Source organism: Felis catus, chromosome E1 (assembly GCF_018350175.1).
Source record: "Felis catus isolate Fca126 chromosome E1, F.catus_Fca126_mat1.0, whole genome shotgun sequence".
In the NCBI taxonomy this organism is placed as follows: Eukaryota; Metazoa; Chordata; class Mammalia; order Carnivora; family Felidae; genus Felis; species Felis catus.
In genome coordinates, this window is record NC_058381.1 from 659,167 (window position 1) to 683,284 (window position 24,118).

The 24,118-nt window shown below is 62.1% G+C and overlaps 1 protein-coding gene across 2 annotated transcripts; it reads left to right on the top strand.

The window, feature by feature from the left end:
* Positions 1-2,990: 2,990 nt before the first annotated feature.
* Positions 2,991-19,939, top strand: SMTNL2 (smoothelin like 2). Of its 2 annotated transcripts, none has more exons than XM_023243730.2 (8): positions 2,991-3,499; positions 9,833-9,923; positions 10,379-10,621; positions 11,181-11,247; positions 11,943-12,089; positions 12,820-12,937; positions 13,145-13,296; positions 19,143-19,939. In XM_023243730.2, exons 1-8 carry the CDS (start codon positions 3,092-3,094, stop codon positions 19,267-19,269), a joined length of 1,353 nt encoding a protein of 450 aa, XP_023099498.1. In that variant the 5' UTR covers positions 2,991-3,091; the 3' UTR covers positions 19,270-19,939. The 2 variants fall into 2 exon arrangements, with proteins under 2 accessions (XP_023099498.1, XP_044900612.1); XM_045044677.1 differs by lacking the exon at positions 2,991-3,499 and adding an exon at positions 4,077-4,433.
* Positions 19,940-24,118: the final 4,179 nt, after the last annotated feature.

Here is a 24,118-nt window from a genome sequence, read left to right on the forward strand (position 1 = left end):
GTGCCCATGCACATGAACCTGGGGTGCAGGGGTGGAGGGGCGGCACCAGCCGGTGGGCAGAGGAGTGTGACGGCTGTCCATTCCACTTCCTACGTCCTTCCCCCACCAAGGCTGACTTGACCTGCGATCTCAGGAACTGAGGTGTCAGGGAGGGGGGAAGCAGGCTGGAGGCCGGTGGGTATAGAGCAGGGCTGGGCTGGAGGCGGAGAAGTGGGAGTCATCAGCACTGTTGCAGGGGTGAGTGAGTCTACCCAGGGAGGCGTGGGTAGGGGGCGTGTAGGGACACAGGGGCTTTGCTCAGGGCCCCGGGGCCCACCATGTTTAAGGGATGAGGGAGAGAACAGTCAGTCAGGAAGGTCACTGGGAGGGCGAGGCCAGGAGAGGGAGTCAAGAGAGAGAGGAGGAGGATGTGGTCCTGGGGTCTACTTCCAGAGAGCCATGGGTGGGGGTGCTGGAGACCTCTGGGGAGCAATGCCAGGGGGGTGGAGCCTCCAGCCAGCCCCAGGAGTAGTGGGGAGCTGCCCACCCTTGGCTGGATGTGGCTGTCGCCCAGGGAGTTGTGTTGGGACCAGCACGCTGGGACAAGTATCAGATCCGGGGACAGGGCCCTGGTTCTGGTCCTGTCTTTGCATTGACTTGCTGTGTGGCCCGGGGCCAGTCCTTCTTCCTCTCGGGGCTTCAGTTTCCCCATCTCAGCTCCGTGACCGACTTCCCTGGCTTCATGGTTTTGGCCCGGCAAGGATGTGATTTTGAGAAGTGACAGGCAGCGGGGCTGGGATGGGCCTGCTTCTGGCCTAGGAAAAGAGCAGATCAAGGGCCCAGCCCGCAGTGCAGGGCTCAGAGCCAGGTGAGGGGGAGCCGGAAGCACCACAGCCCCCGGGACCTGGTGGGAGGTCAGCCTCACCAGCTCGCTGACATCAGGGCCCGTGAATGTGGAGGGAGTTCAGCCCCATTCATTAGGCAGCGCTTGCCTCCCTCTCGGCCTGGTACAGGGTGGGGGCTGAGCTGGGGGGCGGGGCTGGAGCCTAGCGGCGCCCCTCCCCCCCAGGCTGTCTTAGAGCCTGCTTTGGTCCCACCCCTCCACCCCAGAATCATCCCTTCCCTCCTCCCTGCCCCTGCGCCCCTCTTCTTTGTGCTCCTGGTGTATCTTTCCTCTGCTAGGCTCATCTCCAGCTACCCGCTCTGTGGTCTGACTGCTGAGGGAGAGGAGCCAAGGGGGAAGGCCTGATTCTTGTACTGTCTGCCTTCCCAGAACCCACAGTGCCTGCCATCTCTGCCCTCGACCGAGGCCCCACTTCGGTGGCAGACGGAGTCCTGTCCCTCCTGCGGTGGTTCCTCTGAACGTTCTGGTGGATGGGGACAGAGCAGATAACACACCCGAGGTGGGAGCGGGATGGTTCTCTGCCGTCTACTGTCTCCTCCTCCTGTAGGGTTTCAGCCCCAGACACCTGGCCAGCCTGCCTGCTGGAGGATGGCCCGGAAGGCTGGACCCCTCCCCGTGCCCGCCCCCACGATGCTGACAGGGGAGGTCATGCCCCAGGTGTACTGTGGCTGTGGGGCCAGGGGTCAGACGCCTCCCAGGCCTTCCCACATGGCTCTTCCGTGGGTCCTGCAGAAGAATAGAATGGGCTTTTCTGGCTGAGACGGAGTCTCTGATCTCCAGGCTCCCGTGGTCAGACCTGCAGGGGCCAGTGTCTCTCCCAGCCTCTATCAAAGGTTCTACCCGGAGAAAGAATGCAGGGAGTGGTTTGGCTCACTCTGTGCCGACGGCTTCTTGGAACACACACTCACACACACTCACACACACTCACACACACATGCAACACGCACGCCTTTTGGCACTTGACTTTCTCATGAAATAATTGCTGGAAGGCTCCTTGGATTAGGTAACCCAGCGTTCCTTCCTGTCCCCACGGTGGAGGGGAGCACGGGGAGGGGTGGGGGGTGGAGGGATTGGCTCTCAGCATCCGAGCATCTGGGCAGTGTGGACCAGTCCAGGAGGTCTGTGGCTCCAGATTTGTCTGAATGCCTAACACGACAGGAACAAGCCCTTCAGACCTCGTGCTCCTGAGGTCATCTGGTTGTGCCTGCCCAGGCACTGGGCCTCCTTCAGGTGGGCCTGGCCTGGTAAGGAGAAGCCTAGTCAGGAAAAATTTCTGTGCAAAAGGTGGGATGTTCCCATTTTTAAACAGTAAAAAAAAAGTTTTTAATGTTTATTCGGGGGGGGGGGAGGGGCACAGAGAGGGAGACACAGAATCTGAAGCGGACTCCAGACACTCTATGCTGTCAGCACAGAGCCCAAAGCGGGGCTTGAACTCCTGGACAGAGATCATAACCTGAGCCTAAGTCGGATGCTTCAACGGCGAGCGCTGGCCCCGCCCCGGGCGCTCCTTCCATTCTGAATTTAAGTCAGTTTACAGTTTACAACTACAGGAGAGTATCTTTGCCCATCATCCTGTCCTCCTTAAGGCACAATTGTTTCCATTCTTCCCTTTCTTGTGATGGGAGGGGGGCAGGGACCGGACAGTTCTGGGGACTGCTCCCCCCCCTCAGGTCTCCCCGACCAGTGGGGGAGTTCCCACCCCCAGCGGGACCGGGCCCTGCGGGGGAGAGCCCGGCGACCCACCGCCCACGTCAGTGGTCTCCGGGGTAAAGTCCCCTCGGGGGCCGCAGCCTCTCTCCAGGCCGCACGTCGCTCCTCTGGGGCGGGGTCAGGGGGCTCTCTGACCCCGCGCTCCCCCTGCGGCCCCGCCCCACCGGGCAGCAGAGCCCCGCTCTCCCCTACGGCGACTCCGCGCCCCTCCCCCCCGAGGCCCCGCCCCTCTCGGCGCCCGCCTCTCCCGCCTCCCGAGGCCCCGCCCCCTAGGCCCCGCCCCCGCGCGGCGCCCAGTGGCGGGGCTCGCGGTCCCGCCCCTCCCGCCGCCAAAGGCCCCGCCCCCGCCCCGCCCACCGCCCGCGGCCCCGCCCCCACCCGCCCTGCGCCCGCCCCTCCCGTCGCCCCTCCGGCGAACCCGGCCCGGGGCGGCCAGTCGCGGCCCGGAGCTGCGGAGCTTGGCTTCTCTGCCCGCTCGGACGGCGCGCCCGCTCGGCCATGGAGCAGGGCCCCGACCCCGAGGAGGCGCGCACGGTGCGCGAGGCGCTGGGCCGCTACGAGGCGGCGCTGGAGGGCGCGGTGCGCGCGCTGCACGAGGACATGCAGGGGCTGCAGCGCGGCGTGGAGCGGCGCGTGGCGGAGGCTCTGCGCCTGGCCGGCCCGCTGGCGCGCACGGTGGCCGAACTGCAGCGAGACAACCAGCGGCTGCAGGCGCAGCTCGAACGCTTGACGCGGCAGGTGGAGGCGCTGGGCTTGGCGACCGGGCCGTCCCCCGCGCCCGGAACGCCCGGCTCGCCCGGCTCGCCCAGCCCCCCGCCCGCGCCCGGCGTCCCCAGCCGCGCGCCCCGCCTGGGCACCGCGCGCTTCGCCAGCCACGCCACCTTCTCGCTGTCCGGCCGCGGCCAGGTGAGCCTCGGGGCGGGGGGTGCGGGCGCCGGGGGCGTGGGGCCGCGGACGCGGGTGCTGGGCTGGGGGCAGGGCCTCTGCCGGCCGCGCGGGGACTCACTCCGGGGTGGGAGAGGGCCCTAGAAGCCTGCCCGCTGCACCTGTCTCCGGCTCTCGGCCCCCTCCTTTCTTGGGAGCCAGGCCCTGTCTGCCCCGAGTCCTGACTCCCTCTCCCCTTTGTCCCATGACGCTGAGGGCTCGGGCGCTGAGGTTCGGCCCCTGACCGGTTCAACACCGCCTGGGCCTCGCCGGCAGCCCCCGGCTCCCCCACCTCCATTCATGCGCCCCCTGCGTCGCCGCTTCACTGAGGCCTGACGGCTCTCGTTATTAATCAACCCAGACTGAGAACTCAGGCCCGTGTGTGGTGTGTGTGTGTGTGTGCGCGCGCGCGCGCGCGCGCGCATGTGAGGGGGAGGCCAGGAGGACGCAGTGTGGTCGGGGCGGCAGCGTTTGGGAACTCGCAGGGGGTAAAGAGAGATGGGAAATCAGCCTGGAGCAGTCTCCAGCTTCCTGGGGTCAGTGACCCGCGTGGGGGTGGGGTGGAGGCCGGTGTGGACCAGCACGCCCAGCATGGGGCCTCCTGGAGAGGCAGGTTAGAATGTTTCCATGGTGTGCGCGGTGGCCTTAGGTGGGATTTTCCACTCTGCTCAGGCATGTGCTCTGGGGTGCGGTTTCCAGGGTCCGGGTCTGAGCGCTTTGCACCTGCTGCCCCTCCTTGGTTCCATCCGTCATCCGTGCAGATCTCCTGTGTGCAGCTGGGCTGCACCTCGGGGGCCAGGAGGAGGGGGATCCCATCAGCCCCTGGAGGTCCCAGCCGGGTGGGAGGTGGCCCCAGACAGAGCAGTGCCAACAGTGTGGGCAGCTGGACCAGATGTTGGGCCCCAGTCCCTTCCAGGTGGGTGTCCCGGGAAGGCTTCTGTGGCGGAAGCCCAGGGCTGGCTGTAGCTGCTGCTGCAGGTGCGGGTGCGAGGGGGACTGTGCACATGCAGGCTTGGCGACGCTTTCGGGGGTGGGGGGGTGGAGAGGGGGGACTGAGAGGGGAGGGCTGAATTGTGAAGGCCCTCTGGGCGCTGGCTAAGGGAGCTGGGCTCTGTCCCTGGTGTCCAGTGCTCCGTGTGAAGGGTCTGGAAATGTGGAGACACTTAATTCTGTGCTATGAGCACAACATACTACACATCCGTGGTATAAAATCGCCACAGTGCGGTGAGCTCACACATGCCTAATCAACTGTCATCGGCTGTTTCTGAAGTTGGGTTTTAACACACGTTTGCTGCTTGTCTGCTCACGGAAGCAGCTTCCCAAGTGTCCAGAGACATAACGTCCCAGTCATATGTGTGTGACCGCAGGTACGCACGTGCGTGCTCATGCAGGAGGCTTTCCCGTCATCCAGCTGTCTCGGTGGGAATTGGTCGTTCTCACCTCAGGTGACTTAGTCATCTTGCGTATCACGGGGGTGGTGGGTGAGGGGCACTGGGCAGGGAGGGACAAGGTTCTCCTTGTTCCGCAAGGTCCGGCAAGGATGGATGACGGGTTGGAGGGTGGCTGGACACGGGGTGGGTTAAGTGGGATGGTCCAAGGAGAGGAGACGATCTTCAAGGGGGAGTCGGCAGGGAGGCACAGACAGGAGCCGTGCCTGGGGAGCTGTTGGGTCACAGATCGGGGTGGGGGGGGATGCCGGGATCTGTCTGGGTCCTGTCCAGTGTGAGGGGCTGCGGGACATCCAGGCCAAGCTGTCCCAGAGCAGGTGCAGTCCCTGATCTGGCGAGCCAGGAGGAGTCAAGGCTGGACTTCAGGGAGACATCAGGGCAGAGCCTATAGCAGAGCCCTGAAGTGGGCAAGGTGTTCAGGTAATCCTGCAGCAGGACGGGGAGGAGCTGCTGGGCAGCTAGGGGGTCCCAGAGAGCCCGCCCCTAGAAGTCAAGGGGACAGCACTTGGAGGAAGGGGTCAGGGATGCCACGGATTTTGGGATAGGGATGGAGTCACGAATGGGAAGTGGGTGTGGGCTTCAGAAAGGTATAGATGGGCACTTGGGTGGGGAATGGCCAAGGTCTCCGGGGGGTCAGAGGTCGTGCAGCCCCCTGCACGGAGGCAGCACCCCCTCTGCTGGCTTCAGAAGCGTTGTCCCCACTTCTCCTGCAGCCCCCTCTCAGGAGCGCTGACGGGCGGCCTCCAGCCAGTTTCTGGCGGCAAAGGGGACTGTGGAGACATCTGTATGTCCCCACTCTAGCAGCACACGACTGGGTGCTTAGTCACGACCGGGGAGTCAGGGCTCCAGGCTGGGCCCCAGGGTGGCTGGTTCTGTGTTTCATGCCCCGGGTCTGTGTCACAGCGGGGAGGGGCCAGTTACAGCCGAGGTGAGGCCAGCGGGGCCTGGTGTTACACCGCCCCTCTGTAATAAGCGGTGAGATTTAGAGAATCTTTTGGTTTACTGCTGTTTCAAACTTGGGGCTGTTGGAAGTGCATCATACTTCGCATGTAAATGGGTCCTGAACTCCGTGCAGAAAGAGTCGATCATGGAATCCACTTCTGAGTGCACAAGCCTTGACCTTGCTAAGTGGTAAGGAGACAGAAGAGTAGCCAGGGCCGCTCCAGGAGGAGGGAGAGGGCAGGGCCATGGAGTGGGAGAAACCAAGGTGGACTTCCTGTAGGAGGCCCAAGTCCTGGAAGCAGACAGGAGCTGCTTTTGTCATGTTTGCTGTGAGGCCTTGGGAGCACCTCCTCAAAGGTCGACCTCAGTTTCTCAGGATCTAAACCAAGGGGGATCGGGCCAGGCTGGGTGGGCCCCTCAACTCTGAGCCGACTGGGTCCTTATAACGGTGACATCAGCAGGGTCTGTTCACAAGCATCCACAGAGCCGCAGCCGTGGCCTCGCAGGCAGAGGGAGCCCGCGGGGGCCTGTGGTATGGCGGCAGCCTGAGGCCAGGCCGGGCCTGGAGCGTGGCCCTTGGAAATGTCCTCGGCTGGGCTGGAGGCCCGGGCCCCCCCTGGCGGAGGCCCTCAGGGCCGGCTGCCAGGAGCTCTGGGTCGAGGCCGGCTGTGAAAGAAACCAGACTCCCTTATCTGCCTTCCTTTCCCAGACACACTGTGTGATAAGAGAGGTAAATGCTTTAGGGAGATGTTTGGGTTGAGTCTTGAAAGCCGAGTGTGAGTGGGGGATGGGCAGCAGTCTCAGGACGGGCTTCTGGCCCCTCCCGGGCTCCTGTGCCCACGCGTGAGCCCCCACACGTGAGCCCGCATGGGGCCGGCAGCCCTGAGAATGCCTGAAATTTTCCCACCCTCCCGAAGCGTCTGCAAAGTTCCCAGTGAGAGGATCGTATCTCCCGGAGTCCCTGCAATCAGACCTGTGTCACCCCGCGCCTCCCTCTCATGCTCTCAGGCCTGGGCTCCCTTATGCGGGGGCGGGGGCGGGGGCGGGGGCGGGGGCGGGGCTCTTCCTAAAGCCCAGATGGGGACCGTTCTGTGCTGGTTCCCATCCCCAGAGCTCACCAGTGATTTCTGCCCCAGCACACAGAGGCCGCCCCGCCCCGGTTCTCTTCCTGGGGGTGAGGCAGCCCCCCTCCCCCATGCCGGGAGACGCGGGGAGAGTGTGTCTGAGGTCCCAGGGTGTGCTTGGGGACCAGGACAAGTCCTTGGTTTAAGGCCTCTGTTCTGCAAAGGCCCTGTTGGGGCAGTTATCCCATTGTTAACCCTTTTCCTCCCCCTCATCTGGCTAAGACAGGTCTGGCAGGGGCCAGGACCCACCCTGCCCCAGGTCCCGGGGGACACATTTGTCCTGAGCTGTCCTCTGTTCTCTGGAAGGCCAGAGTGCCTTGTGGACAAAGTCTCAGGTTGGGGTAGGAGACCCGGGTCCCAAACTTCCACTCCTCTACCCCTCCCCAGCTCGTCCCGCCAACGGGTTGTGTGATGATGGTTGGCGGGTGGTCTCCCAATGACCCCTTGGCCTGAGGGGACAAGGGGTAGTTCCAGTCGAGGGGAAGTGGCAGTGGGGGGGTGGCGGGCAGGAGACCCAGGAATCTGGCTGGTCCAGAACCTACTTCCTGTCTGGTCGTGGCTCCTGGTCCCCTGGGGCGTCACGGGGGTGGGGGACCTGCTACGTGCCGGGGCAGGCGTCTGGGGGCCCCCCATTCCTGGGAACGTGGTTTCACCATCACCCTGTCCCTCCAGGCCCCTGCCCAGACCTGTGGCACCGGTTGGGCCAGAGTAGGAGGGTGGGGGGACATGGAGACCCCAGGCTGAGCTGGCCCCGGTGACAGGTAGGGGCTGGGGTTCAGGGTGGACCGGCTGTTTCTCCTGCTGCTGATTTGGCTTCAAGTTAGGGGTGCCCGCAGGGGCCCCCCTTCTCCACAGCCTGGCCCCTCCCTCTCTGTCCTCCTGAGTCAGGACTTGAGGGGTCCCCTCCTCTCCCAGCCCCCCCCCCCAGGGCTCTGAGTCCTGTCCTTTCCTCCTTCTGCAGGGACCCACACCCCACAGAGGGACAGCCCCTTCCAACTCCTCCCCTGTCCTCCCAGCTTCTCCCCCCTCCACCCTTTCCCGCCCCACCCCTACCTCATTCAGTCCCTAAATCACCTGCCGGCCTCTTCTTTGCTAAACCCAGTGAGCGCTGTTCAGATCTCATCTCGACCATTTCCTTGACCCGAGGCCACCTTTGGGCGCCCCAGGCACGCCTGTGTTCTTCCTGAATGTGTCTACCTGCCTCACCCAGCCTTCTCCGGGTTTTCTCCCTGCACCTCTGGCTGCCCCTCTGTAGACCCCTCTTCTCCCCCCAGGCCCCCTCCACCCCTGGCCACCTCTTGCTCTGGGCGTGTGCTGAGGACACAGGACTCCTGCTTGTCCCTCATTGTTCCCTCCATCCTTCTGTCCTGTCTCTTAAACTGTAGACCCAAACACACAGCTGTGTCCTGACCTCACCTCCTAGATTTCCCAGGGGCACCTTACACTCAATGTGGCCCGAACTGAAGTCCCTGTTTTTCCACCAACGCCCCTTCCTTCCCCCTCAGGTCACTTATCCCTGCAGTCGCCCATCAGAACGCGTCACAACTCCAAGTCGTCTGTCTGTGTAGACGCTAGTTGTCCCCTCCTCATCCACCTGGCGTACCCTACACCCGGCTTGGGCACTGCTGCCTCTGGGGGGCCCTCCCTGACCTGCTGGGCTGGACGCACTCTCGGGCTCTGCTCTAGGTCCTGGCTCCCCCGCCAGAGCGATCCCCCCATGGCGCAGTGGCCACCCCTAGCACTGGCTGAGGGGCCGCTGAGCCATCTGGGGCCAGGGGTGGTCTTTAGTCATCTGGGAACCTTGCAGGCAAGAGCCAGCCGGGAGGTGTCTCGGGAGAGGTGTAGCCAGCCTCCAAGTGGCCCTTAGTACTGGGGGGTCTGCCCCGATCCCCTTCCCGCCAGGCAGACCCCGCCAGCCCTGTGGACACGCCGGGCCCTCCCCACCTCCCTCGCTTTGAGAGAGGCAGGAGCTCGGTGCAGGAGGACGTCCCTCCTGGCCACAGATCACAGGTGATTCCCACGTGTCACTGTGGACAGGACACCTCTTCTCGGAGCCTTGGGCTTTCCCTGCCGCATGGGGGTGTTAGCACGCACCTGAGAGGACGGAAGCACATTGGCCTAACTGGTGTGGCCAGAAAAGGGCCTGATGCTCGATGGATGCTCTGCAGTGTACCTCCCTTATCTCAGACGGGGACACTGAGACCCAGCAGCGGCATGACCTGACCCCCGGCTCCCCCAGGGGCTCCGGTATTGGCTCCACTGAGGTTCGGGGGGGCTGGAGGGCCCCGGAGCCTGTCAGACCCTCGTATCCCGGGCATCCAGGCAAATCTTGTGACCGCGTCCCATGGCAGGTCCTCAGCACGAAGGCCCCAGTGCCTGCTGTTGGCCCAGAGAACCTTAGGGTTCTGGTTTCAGCGCCCCTACACGGGCACCCGTGTCGGCTGGCCACGCCGGGGTGAGAAGGGCCAGGCTCTTGCCGGGGCATCTGGTCCAGGCAGGGGAAGGGTGGGCCGCTTTGCGCCCTGCCAGGAACCCCATTCTGATCTTTGTCTCTAGTGCTTTTGGAGTCTGGGGTGAGCCCGGGAGAGTCGTTTGCCTGGCAGGATCGTGGGGGCTCAGCAGCCGGGGCTGGGTCCACGCCAGCTCGCTGTGTGGCCTGTGCCCAGTACCGTATCTCCCAGGGGCTGTCTCACACGGCAGTGTTGCTTGTCCCCAGAACTGGGGGGGCCTCAGACAGCAATCTCGGGAGGGGGCAGCCGGCCCTACCTGACTGGGGCCCCCTGGTGCGTGTGTCTCCGTAGAGTGTGGATCACCAGGACGAAGCCAGCGAGGTGGACACAAGAAAGGCCTCAGACTCGTGCATCGTTGAGAACGGGCACCAGCCTGGGACAGGTAGGGGCCGACGGCAAGGGGGGGCCGTCCCGCGGCCGGGAGGGGACGTGTTCCTGAACCCCAGCAGGCCGACAGGCTGCCCGGAGGGCGGCTTCACTCGGGTGAAGTAGAACTCTGTCAACGCAGAGGCAAATGGGAGGTCTCGAGGGGATGGACTTCCCTGTTTCCGGAGGAAGCAAGTGGGCCCCGAGGAGATGTCCACGCAGCGGACAGCACAGCGTGGCCGACAGGCTAGGTAGTATTTACTGAACTGATGGTGACAGCAGTTTGGAACAGACATAAACTCCGGTTGCATTGAGGCGTCCCCAGAAGAGGGAGGTCAGGGAGGCCTTCCTGGAGGAGGTGGGAGGAGGGTTCACAGAAGCTGGAGTCCTACTGGGGGGGGGGGCGGCCTGAGGCCCCTGCAGATGCCTTGGCTGACTCCCCCCACCTTCCCCACTGGCCTTGTGTTTCAGGTCTGGGCGATGGGTCCCCAGAAGCCGCTGGAACCTTACCAGCACCAGAGCCCCCCAGGCCTCGCCCCGTGAGCCTCTCCCTGCAGCTGCCTCACCAGCCGGTCACGGCCATCACTCGGGTCTCGGAGAGGTTTTCAGGGGAGACCTCGGCTGCGACTCTCTCGCCCACGTCTGCCGCCATCCTGGGGGGCCCCAGCCCGAGCCCCAGTGAGGCCACCGCACCCCGGACTCCAGGTCCCAGCGGTAGGAACGGGAGAGCATAGCCTGGGTGCAGACCCCACGGGGGTGGGGGGCTGGCGAGAGACTCGGAAAACCTGGGACCGAGCTGCCCACCTGTGCCCGGTCCCTGTGACGCGCCCTTCCCTGCCTGACTCCTTCCAGAGATGCCGTGAACTGGCGGCTTCCCTCGGGGAGACCGTGGCTTTCATTCCGGGTCAGGCTGTGGTGAGGACGTGGCTGGCACCCTGCGCACTTGGCTGGGCTCCACCAGCCTGCTGTGGGCCTGTGGTCAGGGCCTGTGGTGTGTGCTGGGGTGGGGCTTCCAAAATGAGGGTCTGGCGACAAAGCTGCTGCACCCTGGGACCTGTGCTCCCCAAAGCAGCCGGGAACGCCTACAACACCTTTTATGTCCGAGCTCTGAGCTCCTAGCCCCTCTCCCTCAGCTGTTGGCCATGGGGGGGCCAGCCTAGCGGGGCGGGGGGGGGGCTGCCCATCCAGGGAGTGGTGTTGGGTCAGGGAAGGGCGCCGGTGGCTGGCCCTCCCCAAGGCCGTGGCTACTTCTGTTCCTCTCCTTGTCCTGCAGAGAAGAGTCCTTCCGCCCCGAGGTTGAGCTCTGGCTATGGGGCAGCATCGGCCGGCAGGAGCGACAGGTGCGTCAGGGTGAGGTGGCCGGGTGGGCTGTGCTGTCCTGGGACTTGGGCTCCCTGTGCTGACCCGGACCTTGGAGAGCCGGGCAGCGGGTTGCAGGGGAGGCCAGGCCGCGGGGCTCGCTGGACAGCCTCGTTTGGAGAAATGTGGCCGCGGCTGGCTTCTCCGTGGACCCTGCAGAGCGGGTCTGTGTGGAGGTGGGAGGGGGTGTCTCCGTCCCCACAGAGGAGGGAGGGTGGGAGGGCCTCTCCATGCGGGTGCCCAGAGAGGCCCTGCCCCCCTCGTGGTACAGACCCCCTCCCCCAGCCTGCAGCTGTCCCCATATTCCCCCAGGCCAGCTGGCTGGGGGTGGGGGGCTCGCTTGGCTTTTCTTTTAATAATAAAGGAAAATGGTGACTTTCTGGCAAACCGTTCAGGAGGAAACAAAGAGGGTCTTATCTAGTGGTGGAGAGGGGCCTGGTGGGGCTGGTTCGGGGTCCACCTTCTGCCCCAGGAATTGACACCTGCTGAGGGGTGATTATGCCAGGCATTGGGTGCCCCCTGCAGCGGGCCAGACCTCTCAGTCAGAACCTGCCCAACAGGTTGTGCCTGGTGCTGCCGTGCCTCCTTGGTTCCTGCCTCGGTCACTGGGGGGAGGGGGGCCCTGGGACCGAGTGGGCTGGGATGTTCCTGACTCGGTGGTTCTCTCTCTCCTCAGCCCGCCCCTGGTGACGCCTCGGTCTCCACCAGCCACCGCCCAGGCCCGGCGCCGGGAGCTGGTCAGGTCGCAGACGCTGCCCCGCACGTCCGGGGCGCAGGCCCGGAAGGCCTTGTTTGAGAAGTGGGAGCGCGACACCGCGGGCAAGTACGCACGCTCGCGCCAAGACCCACGTGGGGGCCAGGCCGCGCAGGAAAGCCGGCCCAGTCCTCTTCCCCGGGGGCCGGGCGCAAGGGCAGGGCCCATGATGAGAGCCCCTTGCCTGCCCTGTTCCAGAGGTGCCCCAGGCCGCCCTCCCCGCCTCGCCTGGCAGGACGGGGAGACCACAAGGGATAGTGGGTTAGGATTCCCAGGGTGGGGGGGGGGGCTGTGGGGTGACACCCTGCCCCCCTTAGGGACAGGGCTGGTCTTTGAACAGGGATCCAGTCGTCAGCATGACACCTGCTGGGTGCAGGGTGGGGTCCCAGCCTGTGTGGTGAGGACGCCCCTAGCCCCAGCTTCCTGTGACCAGTGAGGGAGACCGACCAGGGCAGTTTCCCCGCTGAGCCAGATCTGGGCTGTGTCCTTGGGGCCACCAGGGGGACCACCCTCCCGGGGCTAGGAGGCTAGGAAGGGAGCTGTCAGTGAGGGTTACGTCCGGGCGGCTGGGACGAAGGGAAGGGAGCAGAGGGCAGGGGCCTGAGGCCACGTGGGCTGCGGTCCCCTGTCCCAGGATTGCCAGGTGACCCCCGATTCCCAGTGTGGGAAATGGATGCGGGCTGGCGGCCGGAGGGAGGGTGGTCCTGCCAGCGGGGCGTCTCCCCGGGGTGAGCAGAGCAGGTGGTGTGCGAGCGGTGGGGACCTGCGGCCCCACAGCAGGCAGGCGCTCTTTGCACAGGGGGAAGGGCGAGGTGCGGGCCAAGCTGAAACGGTCGCAGAGCTTCGGTGTGGCCAGTGCCAGCAGCATCAAGCAGCTCCTGCTGGAGTGGTGCCGGCAGAAGACCCTTGGCTACCAGGTGGGCCCAGACCCCGCCCTGGCCTGGGGGTGGGGGGGGGGGACCCTTGGCTACCAGGTGGGCCTAGGCCCGCCCCAGCCCAGGGGCCCCTGGTCTGCTCTGGGAGAGGCTGGGAGCATCTGCTTGATGGGTTAAATTGGGTGGGGGGCGCGGAGGTGGGACGGAACCCCCGCTCACGCCCCTGTGTTGCCCCCGGCCCTCCGGAAGCACGTAGACCTGCAGAACTTCTCGTCCAGCTGGAGCGACGGCATGGCCTTCTGCGCCCTGGTGCACTCATTCTTTCCCGACGCCTTCGACTACAGCGCCCTGAGCCCCGCGCAGAGACAGAAGAACTTCGAGCTGGCCTTCACCATGGCCGAGTGAGTATGGCGGGTGCTGAGCCCCGCTCCTGCCCGGGGGAGTCGTCTGCAAGGGTCCTGAGGCCGTCCCACGGCCTCCTGTACGGATGGGGAGACTGAGGCCTGAGGGGTCGCCCACACTCGGTGCACCTGCCCCTCTCGCTGGGTGCCTGGCCTCCGCTGTGTGGTCTGGGAGGCCAGCCACGGGCCGGGCGTGAGGGACTGCGGGGCGGGCTCTCCCAGGGCACCCAGCCTGTCCTCTCAGGGTTGGTGGGGAGACGCTGTTGCTTGGGCAAGCAGGACGTTGAATAATGTCTGCCTCGGAAACATTTTTAAAAATTCTTCAATAAGTAGATTTTGCTTCCCTAAATGTTGTCCTAGCGTTTGCTACGAAATCGTCTGTGTTCCTAAGACTGGCTCCGGGAGGCGATTGGGTGGGGAGAGATTCTGGGATTCCCTTGGCACTCGGGAAGCCAGTCTGGGATTTGGCTGGTGGCTCAGGGCAGCCTCTGGGGCATCGGGGTTCTAGCTGGGGTCAGGAGGTGGGGGTTGCAGGCTGTCCCCTGGGGCTGGTCGGCCTGACGTTGTGGGGCCCGGAGAGCAGCTGTGTGGGGAGAGCTGGCTCACGGGCTGTGCGTGTGGGCAGCGGCTGGACCAGCTCACGGCGGCTGGCAGGGAGCTGGGGCAGAGGGCCTCCTGTCGGTTGGTCACAGTCCAGAAGCAGAGGCTCAGGGGAGCCTGGGGGCGGGGCCAAGGGGATGCTCAGGGGATGCTGGGGGGAGGGGGGTGGGGGGGAGGAAGGTGAGAGGGAAGGCACGGTTTCCTGGAGGGAATGTTTGTCTCCTGCCGCAGCCTCTGTGCCTGGACGTAAGCCTGTGAGCAGCGCCTGCCCACCAGGTCTGCATCCCCGCTGCCCTGACCAGGGGGAGGCCTCGCTCCAGACCTGTGTGCCCTCCGCACTCCATTCCTGGACCCCAGCCCTGGCCGGGGAAGGGGTCGGAGCCTATGGGTCAGTCCTGGGGGCAGAGGGGAGCCGGCCTGAGTTGTGGGAATGTCGCCGTTGCCCCCGTGCAGTGGTCTCAGGTGACCTGCCGGGACTCTCGGCCCCCGCGGGGTCACAGAACTCCTTCTCTTTCTTGGCTGCTCGAGCTAGCTGTCTTCCTAATCGCAGAAACAGCTCTGGTTGGAGTGTGTTATGCAACTGGACCCAGACGGCGGTGAACCAGAGCCAAGGGGGACAGCACAATGTCGGGGAGGGACACCTCGCAGGGGGAGGCCCGGCTGCTCGGGCCTAGAGACGGTGGCTGTCAGAGCAGACTGAGTGTGCAGGGCGGGGGCTCTGGTGTGGGCACCGCACCCCAGGACCCACCCCGGAAACTGGGCCGGCGAGGCCCCACTCGGACCCCTGGTGTTTTCTTCCACAGACCAGGCTAGGCCGGGAGAGGGGGCCCTGGGCCTCAGGGTGGTGGCCCTGCCTCCCAGATGGTGGGGAGCACAGCCCCGCCCCGACAGCCAGAGCCAGATTGCTCTGTGGCTGTGCTTTCCCAGACGTGGGCACCTCCAGTCTCGGAGCACAGAGCACGTTCCTTCTGTTCCCAGCCTGGAGGGTCAGGGTGTGTGCAGGCCGCTCCACGTTTTGCCTCCCTCCTCCCCAGAGCAAACGGTGGGGTGGGGGTGGGGGGACTGAAGCCTGGCCCTGCCTCTTTGTGGCCTGAGTATGGCTGGGGAGGGGAGGGTGGTCTGCCGGCTAGGGGCCCAGGGCAGGCCTGTGTGGGGAGCTTGTTTGGGGCCTGGGAAGGGACCTCCCCTGAGAGTCCCTGGGGGAGGTGACCTCACAGATATGGGGGGGGTTAGGAAGGTGGCCTCCTAAGAAGACAGCAGCTTGGGTCACCTGGCTCGCTCCCGGGACAACAGGCTGGAAGGAAAGCACAGGACCCCTGCTGGACAGTTCTGGCTACCAGTTTCTTAGCAGACACTCCCCAGGTTTGCCAGCGAAGGTCCGGCAGACGCATGGGCCCACAGGCGGCAGGAGCAGGCTGTGCGGGGTGACAGGGGCCTGGGCTCCATGGGGTCACAGCCTTTGCACAGGAACAGAGGACAGACAGGCCCCTCAAACCGGGGGTTCACCCCCCCCACACACACACACACACATCAGGAAGGAAACGTTTGCAGACCCTTCTGCGAGCGAGGGCCTTAAAGCCACAAAGACGGGGGCGCCTGGGTGGCGCAGTCGGTTAAGCGTCCGACTTCAGCCAGGTCACGATCTTGCGGTCCGTGAGTTCGAGCCCCGCGTCGGGCTCTGGGCTGATGGCTCGGAGCCTGGAGCCTGTTTCCGATTCTGTGTCTCCCTCTCTCTCTGCCCCTCCCCCGTTCATGCTCTGTCTCTCTCTGTCCCAAAAATAAATAAAAAACGTTGAAAAAAAAATTAAAAAAAAAAAAAAAAAAACCACAAAGACGCACCGGGAACTGGGTGGCGTGAGCCGTGTGCTACCCCCCCTCCCGGGAACTCCCGGCCCCGAAGATTCCCGCGGCCTAATCTGTGCGAGCAATGCGGTGTTGACAGCAAAGTACGAGCCCTTGTTGGACAGGTGTCCCGGGCTTGGAGAGTGGGAAGGCCGGTCCTTTTATGGAAGGGGTGCGGCGGTGCGCGGGGGCCCTGCCCTCCGCGCCCTGCGCCCCACATCTCCAGGCCGAGCGCCCGCCCAGAGCCGGACGTGTGGCCTGAGGCTCCCGCTTGCCCTGCAGGGAATGTGTCCTGCTCTCGGGTTACGCCCAAGCAGAAGGGGCTTCGGGCTATTTGTAGTGTCCATGTGTCTCTGTCTAAAACCAGACTGGAGGCTGTAGTCCGAGCCTGGCATCTGCGTTTAGCGAAGGCTTAAACAAATAAAAATAGCCCCTTGAGCCCCTCCTCCCTCGCCCTCACAGGCCAGCCCCGTGCCGACCGCAGATCGTGACAGAGCCGGGGCAGGAGAATCCTCGGAACCTCGCTTTTAAGCCCCAAGCAAGGTGGGGCTCAGTACGTTCACTCAGAAATGATGGCACACGGGTGTCACCCCGGTTCTTGCTACTCGGTGCCATTGAATTGTCTTGCGCGTTTCCCTTTGGGCTGTTTCGCGGCTCCTATCGCTGTTACAAACACACTTCTTTTTAATTTGAAAGGCAATGGGGTGTGTGCCCAATAGTGTTCTGCCTTAACCGTACCTCAACTCTTTAAAAAGGGCAGTTGGGGCCTCTGATATTTTGAGACTTGAGTATTTTTATAAAAGTCAATACTGACCATTTTCCTTTTCTCATACCCTGATTCTGAAGTTTCATTCAACCCGCGTGTGCCGCTTTTAGGACTCGTGAGGTTACCGTTGTAGCTGCTGGGGTGGGGACCGGGAAGCCAGAGCCTTGCCCGCGACCTCTCGCCTGGGTTGTAGGGGTGACGGCGGGGTAAGGCCTTAGTGCCCACCTTGACTGCGGCCCTGAGGGCGAAGCCTCGCTGCCCAGGCAGGGATGCCGTGGGTGGGAGCCGGTGCAGAAGGGGGTCAGTGGACCCTCCCTGCGCGGGTTGGAACATCCTAGCCATTGTGGGCGGGAAGAAGAAACCAGAAGCAGGGCACAGGAGAGGGTCCCAGGTGCCTTTGGAGGCCCAGTGAGGGAACCAGAGAGATGTGGTGTCGGGGAAAGACGTGATACGAAGATTCTCTTCCAATGCATGAAAGGCTTTGGTGGGGAAGAAATTAGGCAGAGAACAGACTTGTGGGGTCATCCGTAGAAAGCACCCAGCGGCAAGTGAGCATAGGGAACAGGAGGAAAACTCTCCTGGCCAAGAGCCACCTGCGGAGGGATTTGACCGCGGGGCGCTGGGGCCCGTGGCCTGAGCCTGGAGAAGAGCAAGGCCAGGCCGGACTCCCCCGTGTCTGCAGGGTGCGTTCGGTTCTCTTCCGAGGCCGAGGTCAGGGCTTTAGTACGGCCCTCCTCTAACTTGGGGACCACTGTGGCCAGCGTCGGGGAGTGATGGTCTGGTGCACATGCATGGCCCGCCCACACGCACCTGGTGCAAATTCGGGCCCCGCCCCCAGGCACCTGACCCGTACGTGGCCCCGCCCACACACACCTGGTGCGTAGGAAGGGCTCACACACACCTGGTGCACGTTCAGGGCCCCTGCAGGGCACGCTCACACGCACCTGGCGGGTGTGCAGGCGGCCCTGGGAGGAAGGCAGGAGCAGAGCGCAGCAGGTGCTGACGGCTCAGAAGGTGAACTCAGGCGGGAGAACTTGGATTTGCAGCTCTTCGCCATTAACAAAGCACCTTCCCATACCTGCCCTTGTCAGAGCTCGCACTTCCCTGACCCCGAGCCCGGCCCTGGCCCGTCTGGGATGCCAGGCCCCCATCACCTCACAAAGCCGCTGGATTCCGCCATTGGCCACCGGCTCCAAACCGAGGGGGAGGGGGCAGTGGGACCCGGGACATACGTCCCCATTTGCCCTGACATTTGGTTAGTGATAGGACGTCTGGTACATGGCCAGCACAAGATCCACCCGCGAGATCTGGCCGGCAGGCTCTGGGGTACAGGCCACAACCTTGGAGGTGGGGGTCTGATCTCTGCTGAGGACACGGCTAGCAGACCCAGGATCTGAACTCCGCTGTTTAGGTCCCAAATTCTGACGAAAATGGCAACCCCCGGGGACGTGTAGTGAGCTCTTTCCAGGCACAGAAGCCGTGCGACCTGCGCTCCCACCCCGCCCCGTGCAGGGGCGATGATTCCACGTGGGGGACCGGGAGCCCGGGAGAAGCCAGGTGTCTTTCTTGCCAGAGTCAGAGAGGACGGGGCCGGCCGTGAACCCCGACAGTCATGCATTTGTTGACAGGGGAGGCGGGGGTCCCTGGAAGCAGGGGAGTGCCCCGTGCTCGCTGCTGAGCAGGGGTGGTCACGGACCGGAGCAGGTGTGGGAGTTTGTTCCGGGCTGGGTCCCCCAGGCGCGCCGCTCTGCGCCCTGGGGAAGCCCGCCTCAGCCTCCGGAAGGACACCCGCTGTTATTTCAGGGCGTGGCGCTGACCCCTGCCGCCGTGGGTGCCGCCTCGTGGGTCGTGGGAGTTGGGGCAGCGGGGGAGCCGCTTTCTTTCCAGGGCAGTGTCTGCACGCATGTTTCCCAGAGCGCGAGGCACAGGCCCAGGGGTCGTAAGTGGAGGTAGGCAGGTTTCTAAGCTTGTGACCGTCAGCAGGTAGTGACAGCAGGTGAGTGTTTCGTGACCAGCGTTCAGGAACAAGTGTGGGGCAGGAGACACGACACGCCACGGAGGAAATCTCGGTGGTGAGACGTTTGTGAGCGTTTTCCGCATGCACGTGCTGACCTGGGGTGAGAAATCGCCAAGGGTGCGTCTTGGAAAAGTTTTAAAAGACGGTTCGAGAAGCCGTGTGGGTGACTTTTATGTTTTACTTCATTTTACATTTATTTTTCTAGCTCGTGCTGATTTCCCACAGGCTGCCGACGTACGTCGAGGTTTTTAGTGAAATTTAGTTTTTAAATTAAACTGAAATTTGACTAACAAAGTTTTGACTTGCCGAGAAGGCGACTCCAGGGTCTCAAGGGGTTTCTCGGGGTCTGCTGGGGTCTCTGGGTGTCTCCAGGGCCCTGCTGGGGACTCTCAGGGTCTGCGAGGGTCTCCCAGGGTCTGCTGGGGTCTCCGGGTGTCTCCAGGGGTCTGCTGGGGGCCGTCTCCCAGGGTCTCCTGGGGTCTTCAGGCATCTCTTGGGGGGGTCTCCTGGGCTCTCCCGGGGTCATGGAAGGCCCTGTGGGGACACCCCTCCTCTCTCCCCAGGGTGGCGGGGCTGGCCGGTGGCTGGGACCCTGGTCCTGACCCAGCTTCTGTGTTTCAGGAATCTGGCCAACTGTGAGCGCCTCATCGAGGTGGAGGATATGATGGTGATGGGCCGCAAGCCGGACCCCATGTGTGTCTTCACCTACGTCCAGTCTCTGTACAACCACCTGCGTCGCTTTGAATGAAGCCCGTGGGGGCTGGGTGGCCAGGGCGCAGGCCCGGGAGGACACTGTGGGGCGGCCCCACGGGAGTCGCGTGCGTTCTGGTGTGAGCGCGCCCTGGCCGCTGTGTCGCTGATGCGCCCCCCCGCGCGCAGGGGCTCCGAGGAGGAGGGAGCGCGCTCGGTGCTACGTGATTATCTCCCTGCAAATAAAAGGCTTGCCTGTGGATTCTGGAATGTGAGATCCCTTTTCCCTTGGGTGAATTTGATACATTGGCTTCACGGGGTTACACTGGTTACCAAGTGTGTGTGCTCAAAATACCCAGAGTTGTTTTTTTTTTTTTTTTTTAACTTTCTCACTGTATCTTGGGTTCCCTTCCGCCATCCCTGGGGCCTCTGCCGGGAAGCAGGGAGGACGCCCCAGCCCAGCCTGACGCGGAACCGTTCAGTCTCCCCCAGGTCCTGGGCGGCAGATGACCTTCAAGTTACCCTGGCTGGCTGGGCGGTGGGAAGGCCGTCACCTGGTCCCCAAAGCTCCCTGTCTCGGGAAGTTAAGGCTTTGGGGGAGGACAAGGCCCTTTGTGCATAGAGGTAGTTTTTATTCACATCTTTTTTTAGGGGATTTGCTGGAGATATTTATGAAAAGTAACTATGTACCATTGGCCGTTTGTACATAAAAAGATGTGTCAAACTTCGCTTTGGATTGGTTGTTTCTGTTCGGGACACGTGGGGCCTGTGGACGACAGAGTTTGCATGCATTCCAGGTGAAAATCTGCTCAAATCCCCCCTTCTCTGCTTCTGCACCTAGATCGCTGCCCAGGAAGTTGACAACCACGTCCACGTACTTGTCAGTCAGGCTTCCTCGTCCCTGCTGCCGGGGGACGTGGTCTGGGACTCCCCTCGGGTTTCCAGGGGACTCTGGGCCTTGGCTGGTGGGTCTGTGATAACGGTGGCCCACGTGTGGAGGAAGCCCACCTCGGCCGCTGCTCTATAGTCACGGCGATTTGTGCTAGGATTCTAACAACATCTTTAGGTCCTGCCAGGTGCAGTCTTTAGCTCCTTCAAGAACCATTTTCTTTTTTTTTTTTTTTTTAATGTTTATTTATTTTTGAGACAGAGAGAGACAGAACATGAACAGGGGAGGGTCAGAGAGAGAGGGAGACACAGAATCCGAAGCAGCTCCAGGCTCTGAGCTGTCAGCACAGAGCCCGACACAGGGCTCGAACTCATGAACCGTGAGATCATGACCTGAGCCGAAGTCGGAGGCTCAACCGAATGAGCCACCCAGGCGCCCCTAAAAATTTTGTTTAATGTTTATTTATTTTTTGGGGGGGAGGGGCAGAGAGAGAGGGAGACACAGAATCTGAAGCAGGTTCCAGACCCTGAGCTGTCAGCACAGAGCCCGACGCGGGGCTCAAACTCAGGAACTGCGAGATCATGACCTGAGCTCAAGTCGGACGCCCAACCGACTGAGCCTCCCAGGCGCCCCAAGAACCATTTTCTAATTCGGTTGGACTTCAGTCCCGCGCTTGCAGAATTTCCCTTCAAGCAGCTAGTATGTTCTTCAGCTGGTGCAGTTTGGGCTCCTGTGACCGCCTAGACGCACACGCGTGTCCCCCGTGTGTCGGGAGGGCAGGGGAAGAGCTCTTTGGGGCGTGAGGGGGAACGTGTTGGGGCTTTTGGGGGGGGCTGAGCAGTAGGTTCAGCAGATTCGCTTCTTCGGGACAAATTCTTGTTCCACGTTTTGGATTTCCCCACAGCGGGAACCAGGAGAGGGGCGGGGAGCCCTCTTGTTAGCAAAGACGCAGGGCCCGTTTTTTATCGTATTTTGTTTCTTCATACTGCAGCTTAGGGTTTCAAACCTAAAGCCGATGTGGGAACACAAGAGCCCTATAAAAATCATTTCTATATGTGACTGAGTATTCGCGCATGTTAAACGGAACTCTCCGGAATTGCAGAGGTGGCCGCACACCTTCGGTCATAAAACAGAGCAGATCCTACCGGGACAAGGAACGATTTCTCTTCAACGTTCAGAACGATACAGACCGGGTACCGTTTAAAGCAGGGTCTGTCTGTGATGATCTCGTCTGTGGTCTTCAGGGAGAACTCGGATACCTCAAGGGGTTTCAAACCTCATTACCTCTAGGACAGAGCCTGACGGTTCCCGGGCTTGGGCAAAAAGTGCAGGAAGTCTGCACCACGTCAAGACATTAGGAAACCATCGTTTTAGGTCAGGGTTACTTAGAAGTTCCGTCTGTGAAATCCAATTTCAGGTACAAATGGCTTCACGTCTTTTTTCGTTTCCCTCCCCGGAGAGAATTACTTCTCAGCATGCCTCTAAGATCCTCTCGCTTTTCCAGCTAGATTCCTTCACCTGGCTTTTGTTAAAACGTATTAAGTCGGACCAAACTGGCTTGTGTCTCCCTGACGTGAACGTTTCGCCAGAGCCAGCATGGGCTCTAGCCTTTCTGACAGCTGATGGGTTATTTCTCAAGGCAAGTGAGAGCTTATAAGCACTTTCTGAATATGATACAGCACATGCTGGTTAGCAGAGCACGTACAGGCCAGGTGTTTGGGGAACAGTTTGTTAAAGCCAATGAATTTCGCAAATGGTCGAGAGGATGAGAAGTTCTCCGCGTCCCAGGCCACGGTGCTCAGGACTCTGTAACCAGAGGAGGCGAGCGGGGGGCACCATTTGCTGCAACGCCGGGTCTGTCGGACTCCAGGCGATTGGGTGGCCAGCTAAAAATGCTGGTTAAGTCGGTCAGTTGTGGGTGGGACATCTCCCCACCCAGCCGACGCAGCTCCAGACTGGGATTCTTGAACTGGTGACGGCTGACGCTTCTGTCTCCCTTCTCTTAGCCTGCTCTCAGGCTGCTGCTGATGGCAAATGTTCCGGTGTGACTGTCCATCCCATTTCCCTTGCTTCTAGCGCCTTTGATCTCTTATCTCTTGGTTCTTCGTCCTGCTTTGACATCCAACAGCCTCCGTGGTCCTTTGAAGAGCACATTAAAGATGCCTGGGCAGGGGCACCGGGGTGGCTCGGTCGGCTAAGCGTCCGACTCTTGGTTTTCGCGGTTCCCGAGTTCGAGCCCCGTGTCGGGTTCTGCACTGTGCTGGGGACCCTCTGTCTCCCTCTCTCTCTGCCCCTCCCCTGCTCACTTCCTCTGTGTCTCTCTCACTAAATAAAGAAACTTTTTTAAAAAAATGCCTGGGCATGCCTCTTCCCTAGGAAGCAGCAAGCAAGGGAAATCACCGAGGAAGGAGGGAGCCGAGAATTCTGGGCTCTCCGGGGCATCCAGGCAGCCTCCGTGGGATTGGGCCGTCCGACCAGGTGTGATAAAGGGCCGCGAGGGGGCCCCGAACAGTAGGGCAGGTGACAGGGCTGGTGGCAGCGGAGAGATGCATCCAGACCGGCCACGGCCATCCCTCCACTGGGTCCAGTGCTGGCACGGGGTGCGGGGGCAATGTTGGACCCTCTTCCTGCCGCCCGAGGCCTCACCCGCACCCCCAGGTCCCCCGTCTTCCCGGCCTCTGTCGTGGCTTCCCTGCTCTCATCAGTGTCCTGAGGCAGAGAGCCATTAAGTTCCCAAGGTTCTGGTTCAGAAATTCACGGAAAAGCGGGAAGACGAGGTCGGCGGACAGGTGTACTCCTTTCATGGATTGCGAGCACTGTGCCACGTTCCTGCTTGCCGAGCCGTGGGTAGGACGGCACAGAGACTGTGACACTCCCGGCCGAGCACTTGCACATCCACGGAGACACCCACGTCCTCCCACACGCGTGTCTGTTAGCACACTCCAGAAATCAGACGTTGATTCACCTGATGTACAGCCTGTTTTCAAATTTCTCAAATTGTCCCCACATGCCTTTCATGGCTGTTAAAAAACTGAAAAACCCCAGGGTCCCGTAGAAGTTCACGCGCCATGTTCCGTTGTTACGTCTTTTTAACGTCTTAATCTAGAGCAGTCTCCCCACTCTCTGCTGTCTATTTTCCATTCGATTCTTTTCAAGAGCCCGGACAGGGTGCCTCCCCGGCCAAGCCCCAGTCTGCACGTTTCTGTTTCCTCCCGACCAGACGTGGACGAGACGTGTTAGGCACAAATACACCCAGCGTGGTGGCAGGTGAGGGGCTCGCGCTGTGGGCTGGCCCACCCTCCGCCGTGGGGGGGTTCGACTGCACACGGCGCCTTTAGGGTCATCGAACGATGATTTTTACCTGAATCTGTAATGATGCCGGGTGTTGACTGGTGATTTAAAAAAAAAATTTTTTTTTAATGTTTATTCATTTTTGAGACAGAGAGAGACAGAGCATGAACGGGGGAGGGGCAGAGAGAGAGGGAGACACAGAATCCAAAACAGGCTCCAGGCTCTGAGCTGTCAGCACAGAGCCCGACGTGGGGCTTGAACTCACAGACCGCAAGATCACAACCTGAGCCGAAGTCAGCCACCCAACCGACTGAGCCACCCAGGCGCCCCAGACTGGTGATTTTTAAACTCCACTTAAACTCACGAGTTCTTTTATTGTTTGTTTTTGTTTCGTTTGGTGGGTTGTAACCACAATGGTCCAAGGCCGGCCTGCCCGCTGGAAGGAGTCAGCTCTGGGGTCCCTTTGACGCGTCCCCAGGCATCTCTGGGCACCTCCTGCTTTGGGCACAAGGTGCTCCCAGCTGACTTTTGACTTAAACTTGGAATCAGTCGTTTCCTTGAGAAATCCGGCCTCTTTTAGAGGGGACTCAGATTTATCTATCAAGATTCGGAAGCTGGCTGTGTTCAACGCAGGACGTGGGCGTCCCGCGGTGGTCACGGCAAGGATGTTTTGTGCAGAGATGCCCGCAGAGGCCACAGTGCCTCCCATTTAAATCCCGCACCGCAC